This window comes from Cetorhinus maximus, chromosome 12 (genome assembly GCF_964194155.1).
Source record: "Cetorhinus maximus chromosome 12, sCetMax3.hap1.1, whole genome shotgun sequence".
Lineage (NCBI taxonomy): Eukaryota > Metazoa > Chordata > Chondrichthyes > Lamniformes > Cetorhinidae > Cetorhinus > Cetorhinus maximus.
Window position 1 is genome coordinate 36,641,857 of NC_135890.1, and position 25,570 is coordinate 36,667,426.

Consider the following 25,570-nt stretch of genomic DNA (forward strand, 5'->3'; position numbering starts at 1 on the left):
TAATATTTTGACCTATCTTTGGCTATAGGTTATTTGACAGCCACTAGAAGTGTATGTGCATCAGTTATCATTTGGCTATTTTAGGATAAAGTGCATACAACTATAAAATAAGCCTCGGTCCTGAGATTATATGCTGCAGATAATTTTACCTGATTTAATTCTAGAATGACTTGATTTTTCAGCTGTTTTTTTTTAAATGTACCTTAATGTCTTTTTTTATTTGCTTTTATGTCTACATCACTCCTGAAATGCAAAATGAATAGTAATTAACCAGTTAGATTATTGAAGTGCTAAATCCATTTAAATTTTAAATTGGAAGTATATGTAGAGGTTTTATTATAAGTGAAGCCTAGCTAAAATACTTATTCCACTTCATGGTCAATGGAACTAATCAGGGCATTATTAAAGCTTATTTTCTACCTTGATTTTCTGCAGGTGTCTAACACAGTGAAGGCACTGCTAGAATAAAATTGGTGCTGGCTGGTGACTAAAAGGATTTGAGCAATTGTTCATAATATACCATCATTTTTTTGTGCTACTTAGATTGTCCACAACAACTGATCATTAAGACAGTATCCAGGAGAAATTTTGCAGACAAGAATTTGCCAAGAATCAGTGGACACATTACATGTTCTGTTCTCCTCGACAACTCTTTTAAGTTCCTCCATTTAATTTCCCCAGTTATGAGTGAGGGGAGACAACACACTCCTTTGTGTTCCATTGTCTCTCTGTGAACAAAGTACACGTTCCTTCTTCCAGCACTCAAGCTACTAGCCTCCATTTGATGGCTTCCCTAAAGATATGGCATTAGTAACTGGCTCAGTGGACAGCTCACTCTGAGGTAATGGGCCTGAGCTCTGATAATATATGTACGTCATAAAATCTAAGCTAAAACTTTACAGTATCAACAATCATCCCCTTTTATCCCACTACTTTTATTTGTGAAATTAATATTAATATATTTGGCTCAATATCTAATAAAGCATTTTATCTAGTTGAATGTCTTTTCACCAACCCACTGGATCTACTGTAGCTGCCTAGGAAATCCACGTGTTTGAGCAACCTTCCACCCACCCTTCCAATCTCCCCTGACTTTCCCTCTGAGGCCTTTGACTCCACCTTTAATTTCCAACTCTCCGACCCAGTCTCCAATCCTCACCCCCTGTCCCCCAAGGCTCTGGCCTCCCTCCCCCCCTCTGGCACCCCAAATGGAGCCAAGTCTGTCAATCAGGCTGGCTTCCAGGTGAGCAACGATTTGGTGACATCAAGCGCACACCAAGGAGTTAAATCTCCGCAGCCTGTGTGGGAACCCTTCCAGGTTTCCCATGCCTTAATGGTCTCCCACATCCCCCCAATCCCCACTCCCAGCAGGGTCCGTTAACATCAAACTCATTGAAATCTAACAATGGACTCTTTGGCTCCAGTAACAACTGAGTGGTTGTGAATTTGCTGAATAAGTAAAGGGAGCAAAAAACAGTATCCATGACAAACCAGATTAACAGAAAATGGCATAAAGAATAAAGTACTTTCAAAAGCATCTCATATCGGGGTTTTCAGGAGAAGTTGATAGGTGGGATTTTCTGTGCCCGTTGGGTGTATTCAGCGGCGAAAGCGGACAATATAGCGAGAAGGCCAAAAATCAGTTTCATGGCATCGTGAAACCAGTTTGCAATCGTCCACCCTGCCTGTCAATGGTGGACACGTTTCCCATTGTCAGACGTCGGCAACTTCTTTGTCATACATCTGCATATCATTATAAACCCAGCTCACTGGAATCATTCCCCACACACTAGATCATCCGGGCATGTCAGCATGATTGCACGCAGGCGTGGTCCACAACTGTACATAAGCAACGTGCATCTGGCGAGCTGCACTTCACTCGGGACTTCAAGGTTTGTTTGCCTACCGTGCTTCGGGCAGCAAGTGCAATCGTCAGCGCCAGGCTTCACAGACAGCATCACGTCACTTTTAGGGGGGCTCACAGGCAGGTCTCTGCCTACCAGACCATCCATAAAGTGTTGGTGACTTTTCAATAGCTGCAGGGCTAAGGCTTTCTTGGGGAAGGGTGAGAAGTGGCCTCAGGCAAGGGAAGAGGCTGCAGGGGGAGGGTTGTACTGGGGAAGAGGGGGTCACAAGTTGATCTGTGCAAGTAGACTTAAGATGGTGGGGGCTGAGGAGGCAGTCTCCAGAGGAGATGAGGCCAGATGGAGATGTGAGGATGTGTGTGAAAGAGTGAGTGGTGATGTCCCATGAGCTGGCAGTGACTGAGATGCCAGTGAATGTGTGATGGGCTTGAGTGTGAGAGTTTAGAGTGATGAGATGGTTGCCTTACCCTGGCAGCATGATGAGATCATTCATCCTCTTTCTGCACTGGATGGCCAACCTCTTCTGTGCAGCATTGGCACTGATAATTGCTGCCATCGCCAACCAAGCTGGAGAGCTAATGTTGCTGCCCCTCCTGCAACCATAGCGGGTGTAGAGGACATCACGCCGGGCCTCCACGGCATCCAAAAGGTGCTTGAGGAGTGCGTCACTAAACGGGAAGTAACCCCACCTACCCTGCCAGGTGTAATGGTGCCATGATCAGTAAAACTGGTGCAACACCCATAGACTCCGACCAGCATTAATGGACTGCAACCATCTATGACCAGTTCTACTGGTTCAGACAACACCACCACCAGCTGGGAACTGGAAGCAAAAGCCCATTGTATACTGGTCACATCTGGTAACAGTCTTACTGGTTTTTCTCTTTGGGGCAGCAGTCCTGAGCTGGAAGCACTGAGAGGTGTGCGCGCTGCTGCACTTTAACTGTAACGCCCAGCGCGATGAAGCAGCGAGGTGGCAGCATGGCAGGCGAGTCACAGCCAGCCCACCGTCGAAACAGTGTGTTTCCCAGGAATGCATGTTTAAGGAGGCGGGATTAGGATGATATGATGTGAGAAGCCGCCATTGCAGCGGGGGCTACAACATTCTTTTTCCCGTCCGCAACTGCACAGCACAAACCTGGGACTATTCCACCCAACATGTGATAAATGGGAGGAGGTGTAGAGCACTGTTGTAAGTTACAAGGAGAAATAATGGGGACTAGGAAGGTTGTGAGCAAAATTCTAGCTCCTGGAGTAAAAGGGAAAATAGGCACTTGGATAAGAAATTGGCTGAGTGACAGGAAACAAAGAGTAGTGGTTAATGGATGTTTTTCAGATTGGAGAAAGGTTTGTAGTGGAGTTCCCCAGGGGTCAGTTTTGGGACCCTTGGTGTTCCTGATATATCTTATTGACTTAGACTGTGGTGTGCAGGGCATGATTTCAAAATTTGCAGACGATACGAAGATTGGAAACATTGTCAATCATGATGGGGATAGTCTTGAACTTCAAAAGGATATAGACATGTTGGTGGGTTGGGCAGACAAGTAACAGATGAAGTTCAATGCAGAGAAGTGTGAGGTGATTCATTTTGGCAGGAAGAATATGGAGGGGCAGTATAAAATAAAGGGAGAAACTCTAAAGGAGGTGCAAGAAAAGAGGAGCCTTGGTGTACATGTACCTAAGGCATTGAAGATGGCAGGATATGTTGAGAAAGCAGTTAATAAAACATATAGTATCTTAGGCTTTATTAATAGGGGCATTGAGTCCAAGAGAAGGAGGTCACGTTGAACTTGTACAAGACTAGTTAGGCCTCATCTGGAGTACTCCATGTCCAATTCTGGGCACCATACTTGAGTAAAGGTGTGAAGGCAATGGAGACAGTACAGAAGAGATTCACAAGAATGATTCCAGGAATAAAGAACTGTGGCCATGAGGATAGATTGGAGAGGTTGGGACTGTTTATCTTGAAGAAAAGAAGGCTGAGAGGAGACTTGATGAGAGGTATTCAAGATCCTCAGGGGTAGGGACAGAGTAAATGGTGAGAAACTGTTCCCACTTAAGACAGCATCAAGAACCAGAGGACACAGATTCAAACTGATTGGCAAAAAGAGTAAAAGTGATGTGAGGAAAATATTTTTCATCCAGAGGGTGGTTGGAGTCTGGAAAAAGTTCCTGAGAGGATGGTGGAAGCAGGTTTGATCAAGGTATTCAAAAGGGAATTGGATTGCTATCTGAAATGAGAGAATGTACAAGGTTGTGGGGGGTAAGGCAGGGAAGTGGGACTAGGAAGAATGCTCTTCCAGCGAGCCAGTGCAGGCTTGATGAGCCGAATGGCCTCCTCCTGCACTGTAAAGATTCTGTGATCGTGCGTTTGAATACTTTATTTGTATTGTATGGGCTGACCAGTGAGTGGTGGCATTCATAGAATCATAGAATGGTTATAGCACAGAAGGAGGCCATTAGGCCCATTATGTCTGTGCCAGCTCTCTGCAAGAGCAACACAGCTAGTCGCCTTCTCCCACGTTTTCCACAAGCCCTGTCTCTCGTCAAGTGCTTATTCAATTCCCTTTTGAAAACCATGACTGAATCTGCCTCCACTACCCTCTCAGGCACTGTGTATGACACATTAGTCGTGTAGATACTACAGGCTGACTTTCGTTCCCCTGCAGGATTTGCTTTTCCTCCTCAAAATTAAGCAAAGCCATAGGAAGGATGTGATTGCACTGGAGGGGGTGCAGAGGAGATTCACCAGGATGTTGCCTGGGATGAAACATTTAAGTTATGAAGAGAGGTTGGATAGACTTGAATTGTTTTCGTTGGAACAGAGAAGACTGGGGGCGACCTGATCGAGGTGTACAAGATTATGAGGGGCTTGGACAGGGTGGATAGGGAGCAGCTGTTCCCCTTAGTTGAAGGGTCAGTCACAAGGGGGCATAAGTTCAAGGTAAGGGGCAGGAGGTTGAGGGGGGATGTGAGGAAAAACTTTTTTACCCAGAGGGTGGTGACGGTCTGGAATGCACTGCCTGGGAGGGTGGTGGAGGCGGGTTGCCTCACATCCTTTTAAAAGTACCTGGATGAGCACTTGGCACGTCATAACATTCAAGGCTATGGGCCAAGTGCTGGTAAATGGGATTAGGTAGATAGGTCAGGTGTTTCTCACGTGTTGGTGCAGACTCGATGGGCCAAAGGGCCTCTTCTGCACTGTGATTCTGTGATTAGAAGGGGAAACTGGCTGCCCAGAGCTTGTAGCTACAATTGTGTTTGCGTGGAAGCAAGGATGATGCTAATTGAGATTGTGCACCTAGAGTACTGGGGTGTTGAAAAACAGCAGCAAGCAGCAGAGAGAGAAAAAAATAACACACTCATAGCTTACAAGATTTAGTTTGGCAGGTGAAGAAACAGTAATCAAAATGCAAATCTCAAAACATTATAGCAACCTAGTTTTAAGCTGTAGAGTTCTAAAATGAACAGCTTGGAATCCTTTCTGCACCTGTTTATATGAGCACTCAGCAAGTCAAGCATTGCATGCTGAAGATCTAAAGGGAATAAGTTTTGGAAACATGATAATTAATTCAAATACTTTTGCAGACACACATGAGACCAGCACATGCAAGCAGCGTGGCCTCCAAGCCTTTTGCTCAAACAAGATTGGGAGTTCAACTGTAAGTGAGTTGAGGTCGACTGACCCAAGTCCGGAAACCTCGTGGACTGCTGGAAAGGGGATGTTCCTCAAGAGCGACATAGACAAATTGACCTTATGATATTGTGGAATGGATGGGGTTTACCAACCACCAACTCATGTCAAAAGGCAATCAAATTGAAAAAGATTAAATAATTGAAGTCAGAACATTTGACAGAAAGCTTGATGAAGTAATTTTTCAGCATTCTTTGATGATAATTGTTTTGATCCAATATGATCCCTTTTTCACAGCAACCTGCCTTCACCCTAATTTCAACCAGCAGCATTAACGGGGGACTCCCAATTCTCAGGCAACTCATTAAGTTGACATATCTCAAAACAGTTCGGGTCAGGGTGGGGCAGGGAGGCTGGCGCGATCCCTAGATTCCTGGGCAAGTAGGAGGTAGGGTGGTCGGGTACACAGTCACCTAGTGGTCATCATACTGGGCAAGTCACCCTGAGAGCATGAATTCGAATCCCACTGGAGCACGCAATGAAAGCTGCTGGATTCTTGTAAAAACCCAACATGCACACAAATGCTTTTCAGGGAAGAGAACTTGCCATCTAAATTTGACAAGGCCTATATGAATCCAGTCTTTCTATATATGAATGACTCTAAAATAGGGGCCCAACCATCTTCTCAGCACAGCTATGGACCTGCACTGTCACCCGCATCCTAAGAATAGAGAAAAGTACTTTCTGTTGCCTAAACATGTTAAGTTCATTACATTACCCAGCTAAAAAGAGTAGTTAATGGTTGCACATGTAATCAAATTGTAGGCAATAGGAGGGATTTAGTTCTTCTTTGACAGTTTATTCCTTTATTTCAATCAATAAACAAGTTGCTTGGTGTGTCCTTTCAGCTAATGGCTCTGAATGAAGAATAATTGTTTGATAAGGACCTTCCAGCTAGTCCTACATTTCTTCTGGGTGTGTATAATACAGCCTTTGACCAGAAAAGCATCCAAAGTAACCTGCTTCTACGCAAAATTTCAGAAAGATATATGGCTTTTCTATTCATGCTGTGTGGGTCTTATTGGGATGGAGTTTGACCAGACAGTTAACGCGTGGGCATACATTATACAGCACAAGGTGCAATGTATAAAAAGAATGTCAGGGCATCTTCTTAAGTAAGTTACACATAGGGAAGATGGATTGCTACCAACTTCAGTACTGGGGAGAAACAGAAACATTGAAATTAGTTTCATTATATCTTGGCCAATGTGTAAAACATATGGAAGCTTAGGTTTTCCACTAGTTCATACTGGCCTTATTGTCACAATTTGCCTGAAATCGGCAAACCAGCACAAAGATTGGGGAATGTTGAGCGTCAGTTGCATCAAGTGGAAATCAGGTTTCCTTAGCTTTGTACTAGTTTAAAAACATTGCACTTGAAGCCCGCCCAGCGCACAAAACTGGTCGTGCCCCAGGCTGCAATGATGAACATGGTGAGTGCCCACTAGTTGTGCCCTTTGCAGTCCTTTAGAGGATCCTGAAATTAAACTTTTGTTTTTAGGCACAAGCGCTCTAATAGGCATGTTTTAAAAGATTTTTAAAAATTTAATTTACTAAGAAACTGACTAATGTACACCAATAAAACTACTAAATGGTTCAGTATAGTTTTTTTTTAATGTAATTTTCAGTGATTTGAAATCAGCTTACTCAGCTGGTGGCCTAGATACACTGGGTGAAAATGTTTATATTTGATGATAAGCTCATTTACAGCTGCCTTAATAAAATTGCAGCAGGTTATCATCCTTAAATACAATGAATATATTAATAGAATAATATGAGGGAAAAACTATTCCATTCTACAACCCTGCCCGATTATGTCAGTTCGTAGAAGATTTTACATTTGTGTTACAGGCAAATGAGTTTAACTGGAAGCTTGAACTATAACTTCGCATCAATTTCAAACAGAATTTGCACTCCAGGGGAGAATTTTCCCCATTTCGGGCAGGTTATGGTCCCGAATGCCGCCGGCGATTGGGACTGTGCCGCCATCTTGCACGGGCGGGCCAATTAAGGCCCACCTAGCATGTTTAGCAAATCACGGGGATGGCGGGAGTGGGCGGGCACAGGCGGAACGGCAATCGCCATCGGGTCCAGTGGCGAACCAGCGGCCTGTTTAAAGGCCAAGCTGTAGCTGCACCAAGGCTGCTGGACATGGCCAGAGGTTGGGGGCAAGGCAAATCTAAAACAGCCATGCAGAAGGGTAGGGCGGGTGGCCACTGTGCGCCCAGGTATTCTGATGAGTGCCTTGCTGCCCTCCTCGAGGAGGTGGCAGCACAGTGGGGTGTGCTTGTCCCCGAGGATGGGAGGAGGAGGCCACCCCACTTGACCAAGCGCGCATGGGAGGAGGTTGCGGAGGTCGTGAGCTCCCATGATGTGGCGCTCATGGACCCAGTGCCGCAAGCGCTTCAGCGACCTGCCGCGCACGGGAAGGGTGAGTAGCATGTTGGCATCGTTCACTGCACCCATCATGTAGCCTCTCCCGCTGGTGGGCCACCCATGTCTGAGTGGCCTGAGTGCAATGAGTCAATGATGGCATGTGTCCTTAGCTGGGCAGGCCACCAGATATTGCCTATGTGTTCGTCAGCATGAGAGGGTTGTGATGAGATGGGTATTGCACCTGTAGCATGTGGTGCAGTGACACCCACATGACTGTGGTGAGTTCAGCCTGTAGGAGCTACACCCAGGCGCACTGGTCGAACTCCATGACATATCGAAGTCAGGGGTGACATGGTGTGAGGGGATCTTCAAGGTTATGTGGCACAGATGGATGTGATGCCCTCTACGCTCCACGTCATTCTGCCTCCTTGCAACGACTGGTACAACTGTGCTCCCAACTGTGATGAAGGCAGCATATGGGCAGGGTGGGCGGGGGAAAGGACACACCAGGCATATTAGTGTGAGTGCCAGCCACCAGCTGTCCTGCAATGGCCAACTGGGCTTGGGGTGGGCTGGCCGCGAGGAGATTGACGGTACAAGTATCACTTATCAATGCAATGTTTTTCATTTACAGGAGAGGAATTCTCATAACGCCGAGTGGCTGAGGACTGGCGGTGGGCCAGGTCAGATTTTGATGCTGAGCCGCTTTGAGCAAGATACCCTCGACCTGGAGAGGCCCAGGTCCACTGGAGCTGGAGAGGTTGGGATTCCACAGGCAGGTATGCATGACCAGCACTCACGTCACCAGTGGTCTCACAACATCCATGCCATTGCTGATTGTTCAGTTCGTGACGTTACCAACATGGCTTGCCCATTGCGTGTGGAATGCATGATGAGCCGGGGGACAGGCTTGTAAGTTGACATTGCCCGCAGGCTAACTGATCGAATTTCCTTACTCTTCCTTTCAGCGGCGCAGGGCCGGGAGCAGGAGCAGCAGAGGCCCCTCTGACACCTGAGGAACATGAAGTTGCACTTTTAGAAGCGTCACACCACCTCTGCCAGGCTGGTACCAGCGCATATACTGGCACCTCGGTGGGCATCATCTCTTCGGCTAGTGTCGCGGGTCACAGTGGTGAGGGCACTTCACAGTCGCTGGAGCAACTGGCGGAGACAGAGAGTGCCGATGGTGCCAGCAGTCGGAGGACCGAAGGGGCCCCGGCACATGCTCAGTCCGTGGCAGATGTTGAGCCACTGGAGTTGTGGGCCATGCAATCAACTGCTGACATGCGGCCGGGTGTGCGGGAGCATCTGGTGGAGATACATGAGGTTCTGCTTGGCTTGGTGTTAGTGGTGGAGGAGTCTATGTGGGCCATGGCCGATGCATTGAGCATCATGGCTGAGCGCCAAGCTTCCTCCATGGAGAGATTGGCAATTCTCATGGAGAGGCAGCTCCAGGGACAGGATCAGGGGTTCCTGGGGTTGCATTCAGACCTGCAATCCCCCACAGCGACATTGACCTCAGGTGGTCAGTGCCTGTGTGGGCGGTGGTTTGGCCACCAGGTATCTCACCTCAGTGCCCATCCATCTACGGTGAGCAGGGAGGGCTGAACAGACCTCACGTCGGCGGAGCAGCTGCCTGTTGTCTCTGCTGGTGCCTCTCAGGGCGCTCCGGATGAGGGTGGCATCTTATCCGCCCCTCTGCCAGTGACCGCGGCACCAATGAGGCTGCAACGACTGGGGAGATGCCAGCTGTGGAACTGGCCCCTCCCTCCCAGGTGGGGCCAGCACAGGCTCGACGGGCCAGAGGACGTCCGTCAAGGTCATCGAGGCCAGCAGGACAGCAGAGAGAGCAGGCTGTCTCAGATGCCAGTGGCAGCGATGGGGCACCACAAAGACATAGCACCCGCGAACGAAAGATGAAGGCACCTTAGGCAAACCCCGGATTCATCACTGGTGCTTTTCTGTTGGCCGCCGCGCCCCCCCATGAGTTTTATTGAGCTTTGTGTGAAGTGCAACACTATTTTATTTCTGTTATGTGAAGAGACCTTGGTTACAGTATTAAATTTATGTTGTCTCAAATGGCTGTGGTACCTCTTTTTTTGGGAAGGTGCATGGATTCCTGAGATTTGACGAGTGATTTGTGTGTCTTTTAGGTATTTGACTGCGCCCATCGCCAATCCTCCTATCCAGACAGATGAGGTCTCCAGGATGGAGGATACAGGCTTGTGTTGCAGATCCATATGTGCTCTGCTAGCTAAAGGTTCCTTGGATTAGAGCGTCCCGGGTGTCCCTGCCTCCCTGGAGCATGCCCGGGTCAGGCCTGTGCCCCCTCATCATTTCCCTGCGTGTGCTCATCCCCAGACTCACTGCTGGACTCATCGTGCTCAGCCCCAGCCACTCCGTCTACATCTTCTTCGTCCACAGTGTCCCCACTTTGCAGAGCTAGATTGTGCAGAGTGCAGCATGCAACCACTATCAGCAACACTCGATCTGGGAGTACTGGAGTGCGAGCCCAGAACGGTCCAGGCATCGGAAGCGCATTTTGAGAAGACCGATGGCTCCCTCCACCACAGCCCTTGTGGAGGCGTGGCTTCTATTGTACCACTGCTCAGCTTCTGTTCTTGGATGGCAGAGAGGTGTCATGAGCCACCTTCTGAGAGAATAGCCCTTGTCACCCAGCAGCCAACCATCCAGCTGGGCTGGAGCACTGAAGAGCCCCGGCACCTGGGAGTGTCTGAGGATGTAGGCGTCGTGGGAGCTGCCTGGGTACCTTGCACAGACTTGTAGAATCTGCATCCTGTGATCACACACTATCTGCATGTTCATGGAGTGGAAGCCCTTCCTGTTGATGAAAGCACCGGGCTCACCGGCTGGCATCTTGATGGCCACATGTGTACAGTCTATTGCACCCTGGACGCGGGGGAAGCCAGCAATGGCTGCGAAGCCTCTGGCTCGCTGTGTCTGGCTTGCCTGGTCCCAATGGAAGTGGATGAAGGTCAATGCACGTCTGAACAGAGCATCTGTAACCTGCTTGACACAAGTGTGGATGATTGGGAGACACCGCAAAGATCACCGACCGAGCCCTGGAAAGAGCTGGAGGCATAGAAGTTGAGGACAGCTGTGACCTTCAGAGACACAGGCATGGGGTGTTCACCCACACAGTCGGAGCTGATCTCAGGCCTAATCATCTGACAGATATAGTTGACCGTCTCCCTTGACAGATGGAGCCTCCTTCGGCACTGCTCCTCAGACATATTGAGATGGCTGCTTCGCTGCCTGTTTACCCTAGCAGCAGGATAGTGGTGTCTTCTGCGGCCCCTTGCGCCTTGGACTACCTCTTGGCCTTGCACCCCTTGTGCCTGCGCCTGCATCCGCAAAGACGGCTCCCCTGGAGGCTGAATGTGGACTCCTGGCCTCCTCCCCCTTCTGGCCCTCCCTTCCTCCTCAGAGGAGGTGCCTCCAGTGGAGAGATCATCTCCCATTCCCAGGCTCAGGGAGGCTTCTTGAAACCCACAGGCCCCGAAACAAATCCACACTGAAAAGTGCTGACCTGAAGGTTATGAGTGGAGTCCAAGCAGCTGCTATGCATTGACACTTCTCCACCTCACACATGCTACATTCAATAACTTCTGAGCACTAACTATTAAATGCCTGGATTCACAAAAACAATGATCCCTCTTTCCCGCCTGTGGATGAGCTTCATTAAAGCTTCGTAAAGCCGCCTGCCCGTTGCGCCCGTGCGACGAGCCAAATATCGCACGGGCGCCTTAAAATCCACGATAATCAGAGACTCAACAACTTAATTGGCCTGGTAATCACTGGCGGGCGCGCAATGGACATCGTCGCACGCCCACCCAGTGAAATATCACGATGGCGCGCGGTGAGGTCGGGACGCGTGCCCGACGTCACCACATATCATTTTACGTGTGAGCGTGCGGGTCCCGCCCCCTGCACACCGACAGAAAAATTCTGCCCCAGAGTTCTGAGTGAATTTATACTGTATTCAAACTCACTTGAATAATACTAAAACAACCAAAAACAAAGGCATTGGCTCAAACTGATTGAATTGTAATAATGAACTCTGCCTTTACTCTGCTGGAAAATTGAAGGACTGAACCTACGATCTTGTCTTTTAAATCAACCTGCCTATTCTCAATTCCCCAGTGCAGTGCAAACACTTTATTACTCAATGGCAAAGGGAAGTCTTGGGGGGATTATTTTCTGTTTAAAGTACTCCTCCAGCTGTCTCTTAAGACAAATATATGTAGACCAATACACAATCCCTTTGAGAGAAAATGTTTGATATTTGCACCCACAATGAAGATGGACATTTGCACTTTCCTCTTTGGCTGCTCCAGTACATAACCTTTAAATCCTGTTATTTTAATATCAAATGATTCCTTTATTTCTTGACGTTTCGAGTCCTCATGACCCCTCGGCAGAATGAGGACTCGAAACGTCAACTCTTTTCTTCTCCGCCGATGCTGCCAGACCTGCTGAGTTTTTCCAGGTAATTCTGTTTTTGTTTTGGATTTCCAGCATCCGCAGTAGTTTTTTGTTTTTATCCTTTATTTCTTATTTGTGTCTAAAAAAAAAACTAATCTTTGGTTTAAATATTTCTCGTCTATTAAATAGTTTCATCAGGGTCCCAGCAGCATTGCCATTCACAATTGGGAGCTCCTCACTGAGGAGTGTGGGACAACGCTGCTGCTGCGGGATTGCAATGCTTGAAGCAATTTAAATGGTCAATATAGTCTCCCAGACAAAGAAACTGCCACTTATCAAAATTCCACTGTAGAACTGGTAATCAAGCATCCCCCTATTGGACACCTTGTATACATCCAGGTGTATGTTATGTCCTGTGTTGCTGCGGCAGTAATGAAAAAATGGTGGAAATAAAATATATAACATTATATCATCATTGATTTGCCTAATTACCTAGTGGGAGAATAACAGCGTTATCCTTTCCAGGAGGGATAGTCAAGGCTCTCAATGAGTTTTTTTTCTTTAATTAAAATCCTTGGCCTCCAAGAAGTCAAAGTCTCAGTACCCAAAATAGAATTCCCATCTAACACAAAACTGTCAGCTCTGTGTATTCCCATGGCAACATCTTGTTTTTCTGCACTTAGTACAAATCTTTGTCTGCCTTTAAATGCTACAACCATGTGAATCAATACTTGTGCACAAAATAATGGCCCAGAAACTCCCCCATTCTTCTGAGAGTGACCTGTAGCACTGATCCCATTGGAACTTACGGGGTCAGTGCGAGGGCAATTCATTAGCATGGGTACAGGCATTAAGAGGGAGCACCTCTAGTTCCCAACTGCCTATGCCCATAGAGATTTGCCCCTTTGCTGCTCTTTGGGCATTTTTTGACACTAGAAACATTTCTCTCCATACTCTAAGTAAAGGGGCAATGGCAAAGTTTTTAAAGTCTTTAAGGTTGTAGGCTGCTTGCTTGGCTTAGATCCCACCAGTAGGGCACATATATGCACCTGGGTAAACTGCTATGCTTCCATTTACTTGGCATACCAGGTGGCAAAAAAATTCTGGGTCCTAATGGAGCTGGAGGTCTGGAAACTTCCAAGGAGATCCCCTGTCCCCAGTCCATCCTCCAGCTGTCATTTGCCTTGTAAGGTTCTGTTTACTTGAGCGTTCATACGTCTTGCACTGAGTTATAATCGAAGGCCAGCAGAACCTCTAAGAGTTTGGATGTCTGTATTTCTCACTTGTTCTGTATCAATGCAATGCTAGTGCTATCTAAATTACACAATATAGCTTATTGGAAAATGACCTTGCACTGATAGTACAAACTTTACATCATATCCCCAAAAACTTGCATTGCTCCAAATGGGAATGCTGTAACAAAATCTAAGTAATTTATTTGCAATTTTAAATTAAGGGGATTCCTTGGTTGAATATGCACACTTTGTGAGCTGCTGCAGAGGAAATTTTGCTCTGACATTTTCAAGACAAAAGACAAAGGATAAAAGGCACCAGGTTCCTTCCAGTTTGCATTGTATCCAGACTTCCAGCCCTGGATGGAAGGATATGGAGCACAAGAACATAAATGCAATTGTAACGGGTCCCTCACTGGATTGCCACTTGGCAGAGGCAGAGGCCAAAACATACAGCACCCACAGCTTTAATGCTTATGGCCATGCTCCTCAGATCAGACCCCTATAAGCAACAAAACGCTAAGCACTTTTATTTTGAAACAGGGCCTGCCTGAGCATCAGGGCTGCATGCAGTTTTTGGACAGCAGCTGGAAAAGCTCAGAGCTGGGAAGTATTAAGGCTGCTGTATGGCTCTCAGACCTGCAGCAGTGGTAAACCTACATCCCCTGCATTATTTAGATGCAACCCACTTTCGGAGAGTGTTTCTATGCTGAGGGAACATGACTGGTTACTGGAACAACCTGATCCCTCTGGATAAAAAAGTGTGTCCAAGTCCCTTCAATAGAGTTCACTTCAGGTGTAATTTGCCCAACTATTAAAAAAACAATACGGTTAACATATAATCAGAATGGCTGGGGGCTGAAATACATAATGACAATGCATTCTTGGCAGTGTCTGAGCACATTAATTGATTGAAATTCTCAGTAATAAGCTGCATATATTTATGTAAGTAATCTGTGCTATGTCTTGTCTTCCTACTCAATACAGTGATGTGGAAAGGCAAATAAATTCACATTAAATGGAACAATGTCTGGCTTTTTCTTCCAATGAGTTCCTGGTAATCGAAAATTCCTTTGCAGCTCAAATATTCAAACAAATGTTAGTAATGTATAAGTAATTAGTATCTTAGAGCAAACAGTGCAATGAGAACCTATGTGACAGTTATATATTATACAGTCAATCAAAATCCATGCAATACTTAATACAATCCAGAACATTCAATTCAGTTGTCTGTTAACACCAATTTTGCTAATATTAGCTATCTTCTTTGCAAGATCAGATATACTGTTGAATTTTAAATGATACACTTTTACAAACAATAGAAACAAATCTTTTTAATAATTCGTTCTTCTTAACATTGCTCTTGAACTAGGCTTGTTGCTTTGATAGAGGGGACAATAAAATCTTTGAACATTTAAAATAATGTCCTATTTGCATATGGTTTGAAGTTACATTTTAACAGTAATTGCAATAATATGGCATACCAATTCAAACAGTTTGCTTTTAGCCAGTCTTGCCTGATGTCTTTTCCCCCTTTTGCATGGAGTTGATTACATTGGCACTGAATGCCAATTATATAATGCCACAGATTTGGCTAGTCTGTCAGTTGGATCCATGGCTTACCGTAGTTGTCTTTATTCGCCCACCTGGCTGTGTGCAGGTCCAGCCTGATTTATTCATTAACAAATTGCAGCCTTCTCCTTCCAAACACGGAAGCATTTCACACCATTGTCTAGTCTTTACAATTCGTGCTGAAACACAAAGAAGGATATGCATTATTCTTCTGTTCACACTCAAGTACATAACCTAGCTCGTTTATTTTGAAATAAAGTTGTGATCAGTTAGTCATATTTTGATGGAAATGTAAAAAACATGCTTTTTTATGACTAGTTAACTTTTGAATATTTTTCCACTCATATCCTTTTCTACCCTTCTGAATATCTATTCCATGAAGCTTTTCAGGGGGAGAAGATGAATGTGGATTTGTTATTAGATGTTTGTAAACATAAGGTGATCTATGCTTAACACTGGCCTAACAATGTTCCTTAATTGCAACCACAGAAAATTGCCAGAGTGCCACTTGGCATTTCCACCAAACTAATCCTCCTTATGACAACTTGAGGATGGCTGCAAAATCAGTGCCAAATCCTTGGCAGTTTATGCTGTGGAATCATACCCATCAGGAATTAGGTTCAAACTGACAAAATTTATATCACTTCCTCCTGTAATATCTTGACTTAAATTGAAAATCTTGACAATATGCTGAGATGATATACATATACAATGCAAATATTTATGCTCACACACTTGTGAAATGGGAAGAGTTTAATTTCTCAGCAGTAATGACCACAGACATTTCATAAAAGTACTTATGCTAATGAATCTCCTGTGATTTGTTTACACTCAGTATTAGGAAATCGTGGACTGGATTTGACTGCCATTGGTGAGGTAGCAATGGATCAACCTGTACCTTTGTCTACACAATACTGCCACAAACTCACTGCAATTTCCTTCCAGGCCCCTTATTTTCAATGCAGTGCCAGTTTGGAGAAGTAATACTGCTCCCAATAGATTTGCCACCAACAGGAGGAAGAGAAACACAGCTTATGGTGCAGTCTTTAAAAAGTTGCAGCCAGATGTTAAAGGGGGAGCATCATTTTTTTTCTGTCAGCATGTCTGCAGCAACAGCAACCTGGGGGAATAGGAATGTGAGCAGCTGGAAATGCTCCAAGCTTCTCAGATGCATCTGTGGAGATTCTTTTAACAGAAACAAGGTGAGCAAGTTTGTTTGGCAATCAAGGCAGGAAGCCCCTGGTGTATGGAACAAGGTGCCAAAGGCACTCAGTGCTACTTGCACCACCCCAGGAATGGCCACAAAGGAAGAAGTTCAACAACCTTAAGGCTAGCAATGGTAAATCTGAGCACTTTCACCAATACCCAACCTCTAACACTCAGACAAGCTCTTTACCATTCATAATTTTTCTTTTCTCAGCATCTGGGTGGTAAGGGAGCTTACTGAGGCTGTCCTTTGCCGCAGCAAATACTCAATCACCTTTTCTACTCAAAATTACATTGCAAAATCACAATGTCTGCCACGCAGTCTTCTGTATTTCTTCAAGGATATTTCATTTAAGAGGACACGGTGCTCTTTTCCAACTTAGCCTTAGCTCATCCCGAGATGAGCTTCTGATCTCACATGCCATACTTTAGACCACCATTTTCCACCTCCATAACATCGCTCGACTTTGCCTTGTCTCAGCTCATCTGCTGCTGAAACCCTCACCCATGCCTTTGTTACATCTAGGTTCAGCTATTTCAATGCACTCCTGGCTGATCTCCCATATTCTACCCTCTGCAAGCTTGAGGTCATACAAAACTCTGCTACCCGTGTCTTAACTCGTAGCAAGTCTCACTTCCCTATCACCCTTGTGCCTGCTGACCTTCATTGGCTCTGGTCAAGCAACATATTGATTTTTAAATTCTCATCCTCGCCTTCAAATTTCTGGGAGGCTGTGCCCCCCGCCCCTCTATCTCTGTAGTCTCCTCCAGTACAACATGCCTCTGAGTTTTCTGTGCTCCTCTAATTTTGGCATTCTTGTGCATTCCCAATCATAACTGTTCCATCATTGCTCGCCATGCTTCAGTTGCCCAGGCCCAAAGCCCTGGAATTCCTTCCATACATGTCTCTGCCTCTCTATCTCGCTTTGCTCCTTTAAAACACTTCTTAAAACCTACCTGTTTGACCAAGCTATTGGTCAACTGACCTAATATCTCCTTTGTGGCTTGGTACCATACTTTGTTTTCTAATACTACTGTGAAGTGTTTCATTACATTAAAGGCACAAAATAAATATAAGTTGTTGTGGTTGTTGTTCTTAGCATCTTAGGATGCTTGGGATGAGGAAGGTGTCCATACCACTCATTCCCTTAATACTGACTTCTTTCTCCTCAGAGGAAAAGATAGTTTATGACCAGTGACAAAGACATACAAACAGGGGAGGAGTAGCATCAGCAGGGAAAACCCCTAGCAGAAGTGGAGGGACATTGTAAATTGTAGGCAGGCAGATACATAGTGATTTGTCACATGGTGAAATATCCTGCACTTACTGAGTGTCTGGCACTGACATACGGGATAAGGTGATTGGCATTACACACTACCTAGACATTAATAGAATGAAAGCTTTGCCAATTTCTAAATTTGGGCAGTGCTGACATATGGGGCTTTGAGAATCACACGCATTCAGCATTCGTTCCTTGCAACCGTCAGAACTGGATAACACTTTGCTTTAATAGCTACTTGGTAGCACAAAATTTGAACATGGTCAAAAAGAGGCTTTGGAAAACAAATCACAAACGGGAAACAAAACTAAAGAAAATTATTCAATATTGAAATAAAGCCTGACATAAGCTAACACAATTATACACTGGAAGGTTTTGAAGTCGCACACATCAGATCCAGCAATGCCAGAAAGATCCACCAGTGCCTCTAATAATATGTTAACATCTTTGGGCTTAATTTTCAAAGAAGGTCAGGATTGGGATATGAGGCAGGTGGGCCCACAATGTGGCACCAGTTGTCACTGTATTGGTTTGATCCTGACTCTGAGTTATTTTCAGAGAGGCTGGGTCGGGTCATGAACAGCTACCTTTCCACAAGCAGTACGTAGCCAATTTCGAGCAAACAAAAGCGTTTAAGGGGCTTATTGGCTCCGTTCCTGCGCTGGCTGGAATTTCAGTCCAGGCCAACGTGGTGAGATAAAAACAAAAAACTACTGCAGATGCTGGAAATCCAAAACAAAAACAGAATTACCTGGAAAAACTCAGCAGGTCTGGCAGCTTCGACGGAGAAGAAAGGAGTTGACGTTTCGAGTCCTCATGACCCTTCAGCAGAACTGAGTAACATTAGGGGAGGGGTGATTGGCTTATATTTCATCCCTCTCCTAATGTTACTCAGTTCTGTTGAAGGGTCATGAGGACTCGAAACGTCAACTCTTTTCTTCTCCGCCGATGCTGCCAGACCTGCTGAGTTTTTCCAGGTAATTCCAACGTGGTGAGTTCAGGTCGGAAAGAGTGGAGGCGGTGGATGGGGGTGTTTGTGGTATGCACTTGGAACAAATGAGGGATCCCCCACCCTGAGCTGTAATGGCCACTGGCCCACAGATGTGATGATGGCCATCCTCTGGAGGGGTTGTCCCATCAAGATCACGCCCAGGCAGCTGTGACCATTTTAACAATAAAAAAAACTTGTAAATTGCATTAATTAAATACATTTTATATACAGGTGGAGGGCATTGATAGGATGGTTACCTGAGCACATATAAAGAGACACTTACTGACACAGGGTGGCAGTGGAATCATGAGATATACACCTATAACGCTTCACTCTGTGAACAAATTTATTCCAAGACAAGACAGGCTTTGGTTTCTTCCTTCACCAACAAGCTATCAGGAGTATGACAGACTTGGCCGCCTTCCTCTCTCTCACCACGTTCAGATTGTCAGCTCCTATCTCAGCTGGTGGGGCCGCTGATCAGTGAGTGCTGGAGGGCCTCCTATTGGCCCTCCTGCCCCTGCAGCCCGCTTGTTATCCCTAATTGGACAGCAAGCTTGCTCCCTGGCCTTTTAAGTAGCAATTCCTTTAAAAATAGCAGTGGGCATGTATGGAACATGTTGCGCAGGGTTGGGACTTCAGGTTCTTGCCCCCAGAATGAAAATTCAGCCCTTTGCGTCAGTAACACAGTCACACCTACCCCCCACCACCCCCACCCCCAGCCAACCCCCAGTCCATTAAGATCACTGTGTAACTATTTTTGTAGCAGTTATATCTGCTAACCCTGCTTCCTCCAGAGCTGGTGCTGTAACCTGTAAAAGTAATCACAAGATTTCCAATGATTCCAACTTGAATGGGAAGAAAATTCTATTGCACCCACGGGAAACAAAGAATGGAAAAATCTGACAAAAGGCTTAACAATGAGAATCTGAAGAGATGTTCAAATGTAAAACATCTAAAGCGGTGCAGGCTCAGATCGAGCAGGAAGGAGCCATGCAGGCTAATAGACCACAATCAAAAGGAAAAAACAAGTGAGACAGAAAGTTCAAAAAAGGAAGGTCCAGTAGAGATCTCTGCCCAAACTGTAGTCTCAGGTTTCTTAGAAAGAAAGACATCTCCAAGTATAAAAAATTAATGCAAGATTCAAAGACAAAATGGACGATTTTACAGGCAAACATAGTGATGTTGTAAACTATGTCATTTATTGTCTGTTTGGTAGAAACTTCACTTCCAGCATTAAATGATGACAGCCAAGCTGTTGCAAAAATAATATTTGCAGCAATTTGATTGGGTCCACTTTACGTCTCTTATGTTGATTAGAACTTTTACATACTTAGCAGATCCTAATTAGTCATTTTCATTCCCAGTTTTCTCATTTCAACTGTTACATTGCCAACCTTTTCCGTTTAGGTTTGATGCAGGTTTCTGAAAATGAAATTTTTGCCATCGAGTGAAAGTGTGACAGGTAAATACATTCATATCTAGATAATTTGGTGCCCAAAGAGGTCAGACAAAAAAATCTATGGGAAGATTTCCAATTTTTTTTGCACTATAAGACAGAGGATATGGTCATTTATAACAAAAGAGATGTGATACCAAATGAGTATCAGTAATAAGAGCACTGATAGTAAATAGAGTATTATGTCATATGATGCCTCATGTATACTTGTTGTGTAGCCATTTTGTTACAGTGATGGAACAAGAAAAACTGTGGCCCCAGATTTTTGCCACGATGGAGAGGCTCTCCGTCATGGCGAAAATCCCGAAATGGCCGAAAATCCAAGTCCCACCCCCAAACCCGATAATTCCCATCTTCACGGGGACGGGACTGGAGTTAGGCCAGGGATCGCGCATGTGCAATTCGTGGGGGCAGCTGGCCATTAAAATCACCTCAACTGAATTGGGATTTTGGAATCCAGATGTGCAGATTTGAACAGGTAAGAGGAGGTCTGAACTTGCTGGATTCTTATGGATAGCCAGGGTATCTCTTTGGATAGGGTTCTGGGACATGTTTGGGAGTGGGAAGGCATCCTTTGGGATTGTTAAAAGTGAACATGATTATGCACTTTTTGCACACAAACTCATTGGAACTGTCAAGTTGTGAAAAAAAAACAGGTGTTCGGCTGTCAAAGAACTGTTCAGCTGTCAAAGGAAATTTTAAGGAGCTATCCAGCTCTTAAATCTGCCAGTTACCCAGGAAGCATTAAACCTGTCAAAGTTATCCAGCAAGTGTTAAACCTGTCAAAGTTACCCAGGAAGTGTTAAACCTGTCAAAGTTATCCAGCAAGTGTCAAAGCTATCAAGGAATTGTCCAAGGATACTAGGTGAGTAGGCATGGAGGGGTTAAGGGCAAAGGGTGGTAGGGGTGGTGGGAGCATGGGTTGGCATTAAGTTGGCATAGGAATATGGGGGCAATGGGGATAGCTGGAGGGGCACTAAGTTGGCATGGGCGTAGGGGTCATGGGGGGGTGGGTGGGGGGCATGGGTTGACATAGGCTGGCATGAATAGGGCATAGGGAGTGTGTGTGTGGCGATAAAAGGATGAGGGGGAGAGCTGGAGGGATGTTTTTTGTTTTGTAATTATATTTTATTTATTTAAACATAGTGCAAGAACAGAAGCAGATCTTGGGCCCAGCTCACCTCCATGCCTTGCAGCCTACGGATTCATTCCAGGGTTGCCTGCCCCGACTCCTGTTTCAGCCTGTTCCGCACCCACCCACCCCTCCCCCACTTACTGACTGAAACTCCCAACTGCGGGTGGCCATTTTTAAAGGTTGGGTTTGCTGAGCCAGGAAATCTTACGACTCAGGGAACCCAACTCAGAGTGGAAAACCTAGGCCTGTGCTTTAATCATATGGTATTCTAGGAAATTTACCAATGTTTCTGGCAATTGAGTTTCATGACTGTCTATTTATCTCCATCCATAAGTAGCCCTGATTTTATTCCGCATTCCTTTATCTGCATATTCAATGGTATCTCTTCCATTTTAAAGGCCAACAGGGTAAACAGCAGGGTATGCCAAGTTGGGGGTAAGTATTTTTGCCGCACTAAGGAATGGCTTCCTGAGTATTGGCAGTCGGGGATGTGGACCTTGAATTTTACAGAATTAATGAAGGGCGCTCAAAGTGCGTAACAATGCGGGGAAGGGTGGTGGTGGTTTCTGGGAGCACTGGATGAAGGTATCCTGATCTCTAGAAGTGCTGGTGAGGGGAGTCACAATTTCTGTCTGCACTAAAAGGGGCAGGGTCTCACAGCCTGGCAACGAGGGAAGGGCTATCCCAGTTTCTTACAGCATGGAAGGACAGTCTCAGCATTACTGTGGTTTTGGGCTATGATGTGTGACAGTTAGGGGGGTTAATCAGTGCCTGGCAGTACAAAGAGAGAGTGTGTAGGCTGTGGAAGCACTGGTGAGTAAAGGGAGAGTACTAGAATCTAGCAGGCCCAAGGGCTAGGGGAGGTTCTGAGATCTCACAGCGCAAGAAGGAATCCTCAGATTGGAAGAGGTATCTGAGATACAGCAACACCGGGAAGAGTACAAAGATTGATGGCATTAAAGGGGGGATCTTGCAGGGTCTAGGTGCACAAAGAGATATGGGGTCTGTTAGGCATGGGAAGGGAAGTCCCAGAGTCTGATAAAATTGAGGAGGTGGATCAAGAATTCCCAGAGCCAGTTATTCCCTTCTCTAATGTGTTCCCAGATTGCTCCTGACCAATGTCTCATTTTTGAGGCCTGCTTCTGGCTTGAAGCCAGCTTTTCACACGATGCACGTTTTAGGTTGCATTTTTTGACTACAGTTCTGATTACTATTAACAAATGCAATCTAAGTGTGTCATGCTGAAAACCAGCTTCAAAGTAAGAATGGACCTGAACATGTGAAAGGTAAACAGGACACGCACTCCAATGTACTCATTACATAATAATAAACTACAACCAAAAATAAAATGCTACTTTATATATAATTCCCGTCCGCTGTCATTTTTGGATTTTGTGAAGCATCATTACCACATTCGTCTGAGGGATTAAGTCAAAATGTGACAGGCTGGATAACAGATTTGCATACACTGCCATCTCCAGATAGAAAGTAAGGTGAAGAGCTACTGAATTTCACTGAACTGTAGATACTAACAAAGCACAGCGGCGCTGGTAAAAACATGCTTAGAATTGTTGAGTCCATTTTTAAAAAAATTAACTGACAATGTGACTTTCAGGTAGTGTTGAAATTTGAATACAAGATTATAATTTTTTTATGAATGTTCTATTGTACAAAAGTGGGAATTATGGCCTGTGGATTTTTCCAGAAAATGAACCTTCCCAATGTGATTTAACCAGGGCAGGCAATGGTGCTCATGTCACCTGGATTCAGAGTGTTGAGTGTGTTTGTGAAAGATTTGAAAGACAATAAAGTGCTTCTTCAATACTGGCAATATCAATAAATTCTGCCATCCTGATTGCGTTAACGATCTTACCCAATCCGTCACCTCTAATAGAATGCAGCACTGTGAGGTATTGCCAAGACATTGTAGTCTCCAATCATAAGTGTCAGGAAAACAACAAACTTGTGGCAAGACAAGCTTTAGATTTGTCGACTTTTAATGGGTTCCAGCAAATGAATTAGTTAATCTATAAGACATATTATTTGTGATATAATGTAGTTTATCTGCAAATATAACCTGTACAAGGTCTGGTTATGAATTGAACCACTGGCCAGTACCATATGATATCCAATTCACATCAAAGGCACCACTCAGTGTAAGAGGGGATTAAAGAGCACGAGGCTTAAAATATGGGTTGGGTAAATGATTTAAATGCGTCCTCCTCCAATGAGGCACAGCCACAAGACTGCCACCTGTTGATTTCTGTATATATCGCAGTATGTTATACTGCATGGACAATTTATAGCATCTAAGAAGAATAAAATCTGTAACAATGTTAGTAAAAATTAATATTACAAAGTCTTCAAACTATACATATTTCCTAACAAAATTATCCCACACACTGCGCACACTGTAAACACCACCTTTATGCTCCTTATAGGGCATTCACAGAGCTGCAATTCAAAAATGAATCAACGGAACACAGCAATTTCAGAAAATTCGGCATTTGCAGGACCAAGTTGGTTCCTTTCCCCTGTTCGCTTGTGCTGACAACATGCTCTATGCATTCTCTTTCCCAGCAGCAAATGCTGCTGGTTTTACAGATAAGCTCAATGTAGCAATATTGAGCTGGACCTGCAAGATCAAAACATATTTTATGTTGAGTTGGTCAGTCTAATGCAGCTCACTTTCCTCATTACCTTTCTTGATAAATAGTAGAATCATTTGTGAATCCTGCTGATAATCTCCTGTAATTAGGTCTTGCATGATTTAGCATTTAAACTGCTTTTTTAAGACATTCATGTGTCAATCAGGGCAAACCAAATAACACATTGTGAATAGATTATCTTACATCCTATTTAGTTCCCCAGCAAGAAAACAAATGATCACGTACGTAACAATTGTACTTGGTAATGCACTGGAAGTATCCCAGTTGTTGCACTAGAGAAGACATATGTTAATATGGAAGCAATACTTGCACTTTCACAGAGCACAGAAGTTCAAGAACAAAAGGAGATGTCAGTGTGGCCTCAATCAACACAATGAATTACTTGGAAGTATGCAGATTCTAATTATGTTGGCAAAGACAACAGTCGTTACGTAGCATAAAAATCCTACAAACCAACATAAGATGAATCCTGAGCTTATTCTGTTCTCTGGTAGCTTTGATTAAAGGAGGAGCATTGAGGATCAGGAGACATTGGAATAGTTTATAGGTCTCCTAACATTAACTACACTGTAGGACAGGTATACAAGAAGAAATAATGGGGGTTTGTGAGAAAGGTATGGCAATAATCATGGCTGACTTTAAGTTACCTATAAATTGGATGAATTAGACTGGCAAAGGTAGTCTGGGAGATGGGTTCATATGGGACAGTTTCTTACAGCAGCACGCTCCGCAGCCAACCAGAGAGCAGGCTATTCCACACCTGGTAATGTGCAATGGGACATAATTCATTAATGACCTTATAGTAAAGGAGCACCGAGGTAGCAGTGATCATAACATGATGGAATTTTGTCTTCAGTTTGAGGAAGAGAAGTACGCATCTAAGACGAGTGTTTTAAACTTAAGCAAAGGCAATCATAAGGGTATGATAGACAGAGCTGGCTAAGGTGTACTGGGAAATTAGATTAAGGGTGGGTCAGTAAAGACCCAGTGGAAGACAGTTAAGGAGATATTTCATAACACTTAGCAAAGATACATTCCAGTGAGAAAGGAAGGCTGTAGGAAGAAAGGATGTATCATTCGTGGCTAAATTTGCTGATGACACTAATATAGATAGGAGAATAAGTTGTGAAGAGGACGTAAGAAGTCTGCAAAAGGATATAGGTAGGTTAAATGAGTGGACAAAAATTTAGCGGATGGGGTATCATGTGGAAAAATGCGAACTTGCCCCCTTTGGCAGGAAGAATGAAAAAGCAGTTTATTATTTAAATGGAGAGGGATTGCAGAACTTTTCAGTACCGTGGGATCAGGGTGTCCTGGTACATGAATTGCAAAATGTTAGTATGCAGGCACAGCAAGTGATTAGAAAGCCAAATGTGATGTTGTTGTTTATTGCAAGGAGAATGGAATGTAAAAGTGGGGAAGCTTTGCTACAGTTGTACAGGGGGTTGGTGAGACCATACCTGAAATACTCTGTACAGTTTTGGTCTCCTTATTTAAGGATATAATTGCATTAGAAGCAATGCAAAGAGAGTTCACTCGACTGATTCCCGGAATGAAGGAAAGGTTGGACGGATTGGACCTGTACCTATTGGAGTTGAGAGGAATGAGAGATTAACTCATTGAAACATAAGATTCTGAGGGAAAC

The 25,570-nt window shown here is 44.7% G+C and overlaps 1 protein-coding gene across 3 annotated transcripts in view; it reads right to left on the reverse strand.

Annotated features, from left to right (window-relative positions):
- tafa5a (TAFA chemokine like family member 5a) overlaps nucleotides 1-25,570 on the reverse strand; it is a 492,732-nt gene that overhangs the window by 116,085 nt on the left and 351,077 nt on the right. For all 3 annotated transcript variants that reach the window (XM_078553349.1, XM_078553347.1, XM_078553348.1), the window contains exon 3: nucleotides 15,237-15,364. In XM_078553349.1, the coding sequence (XP_078409475.1) occupies nucleotides 15,237-15,364 (128 nt within the window). The remainder of the gene's footprint in view (nucleotides 1-15,236; nucleotides 15,365-25,570) is intronic.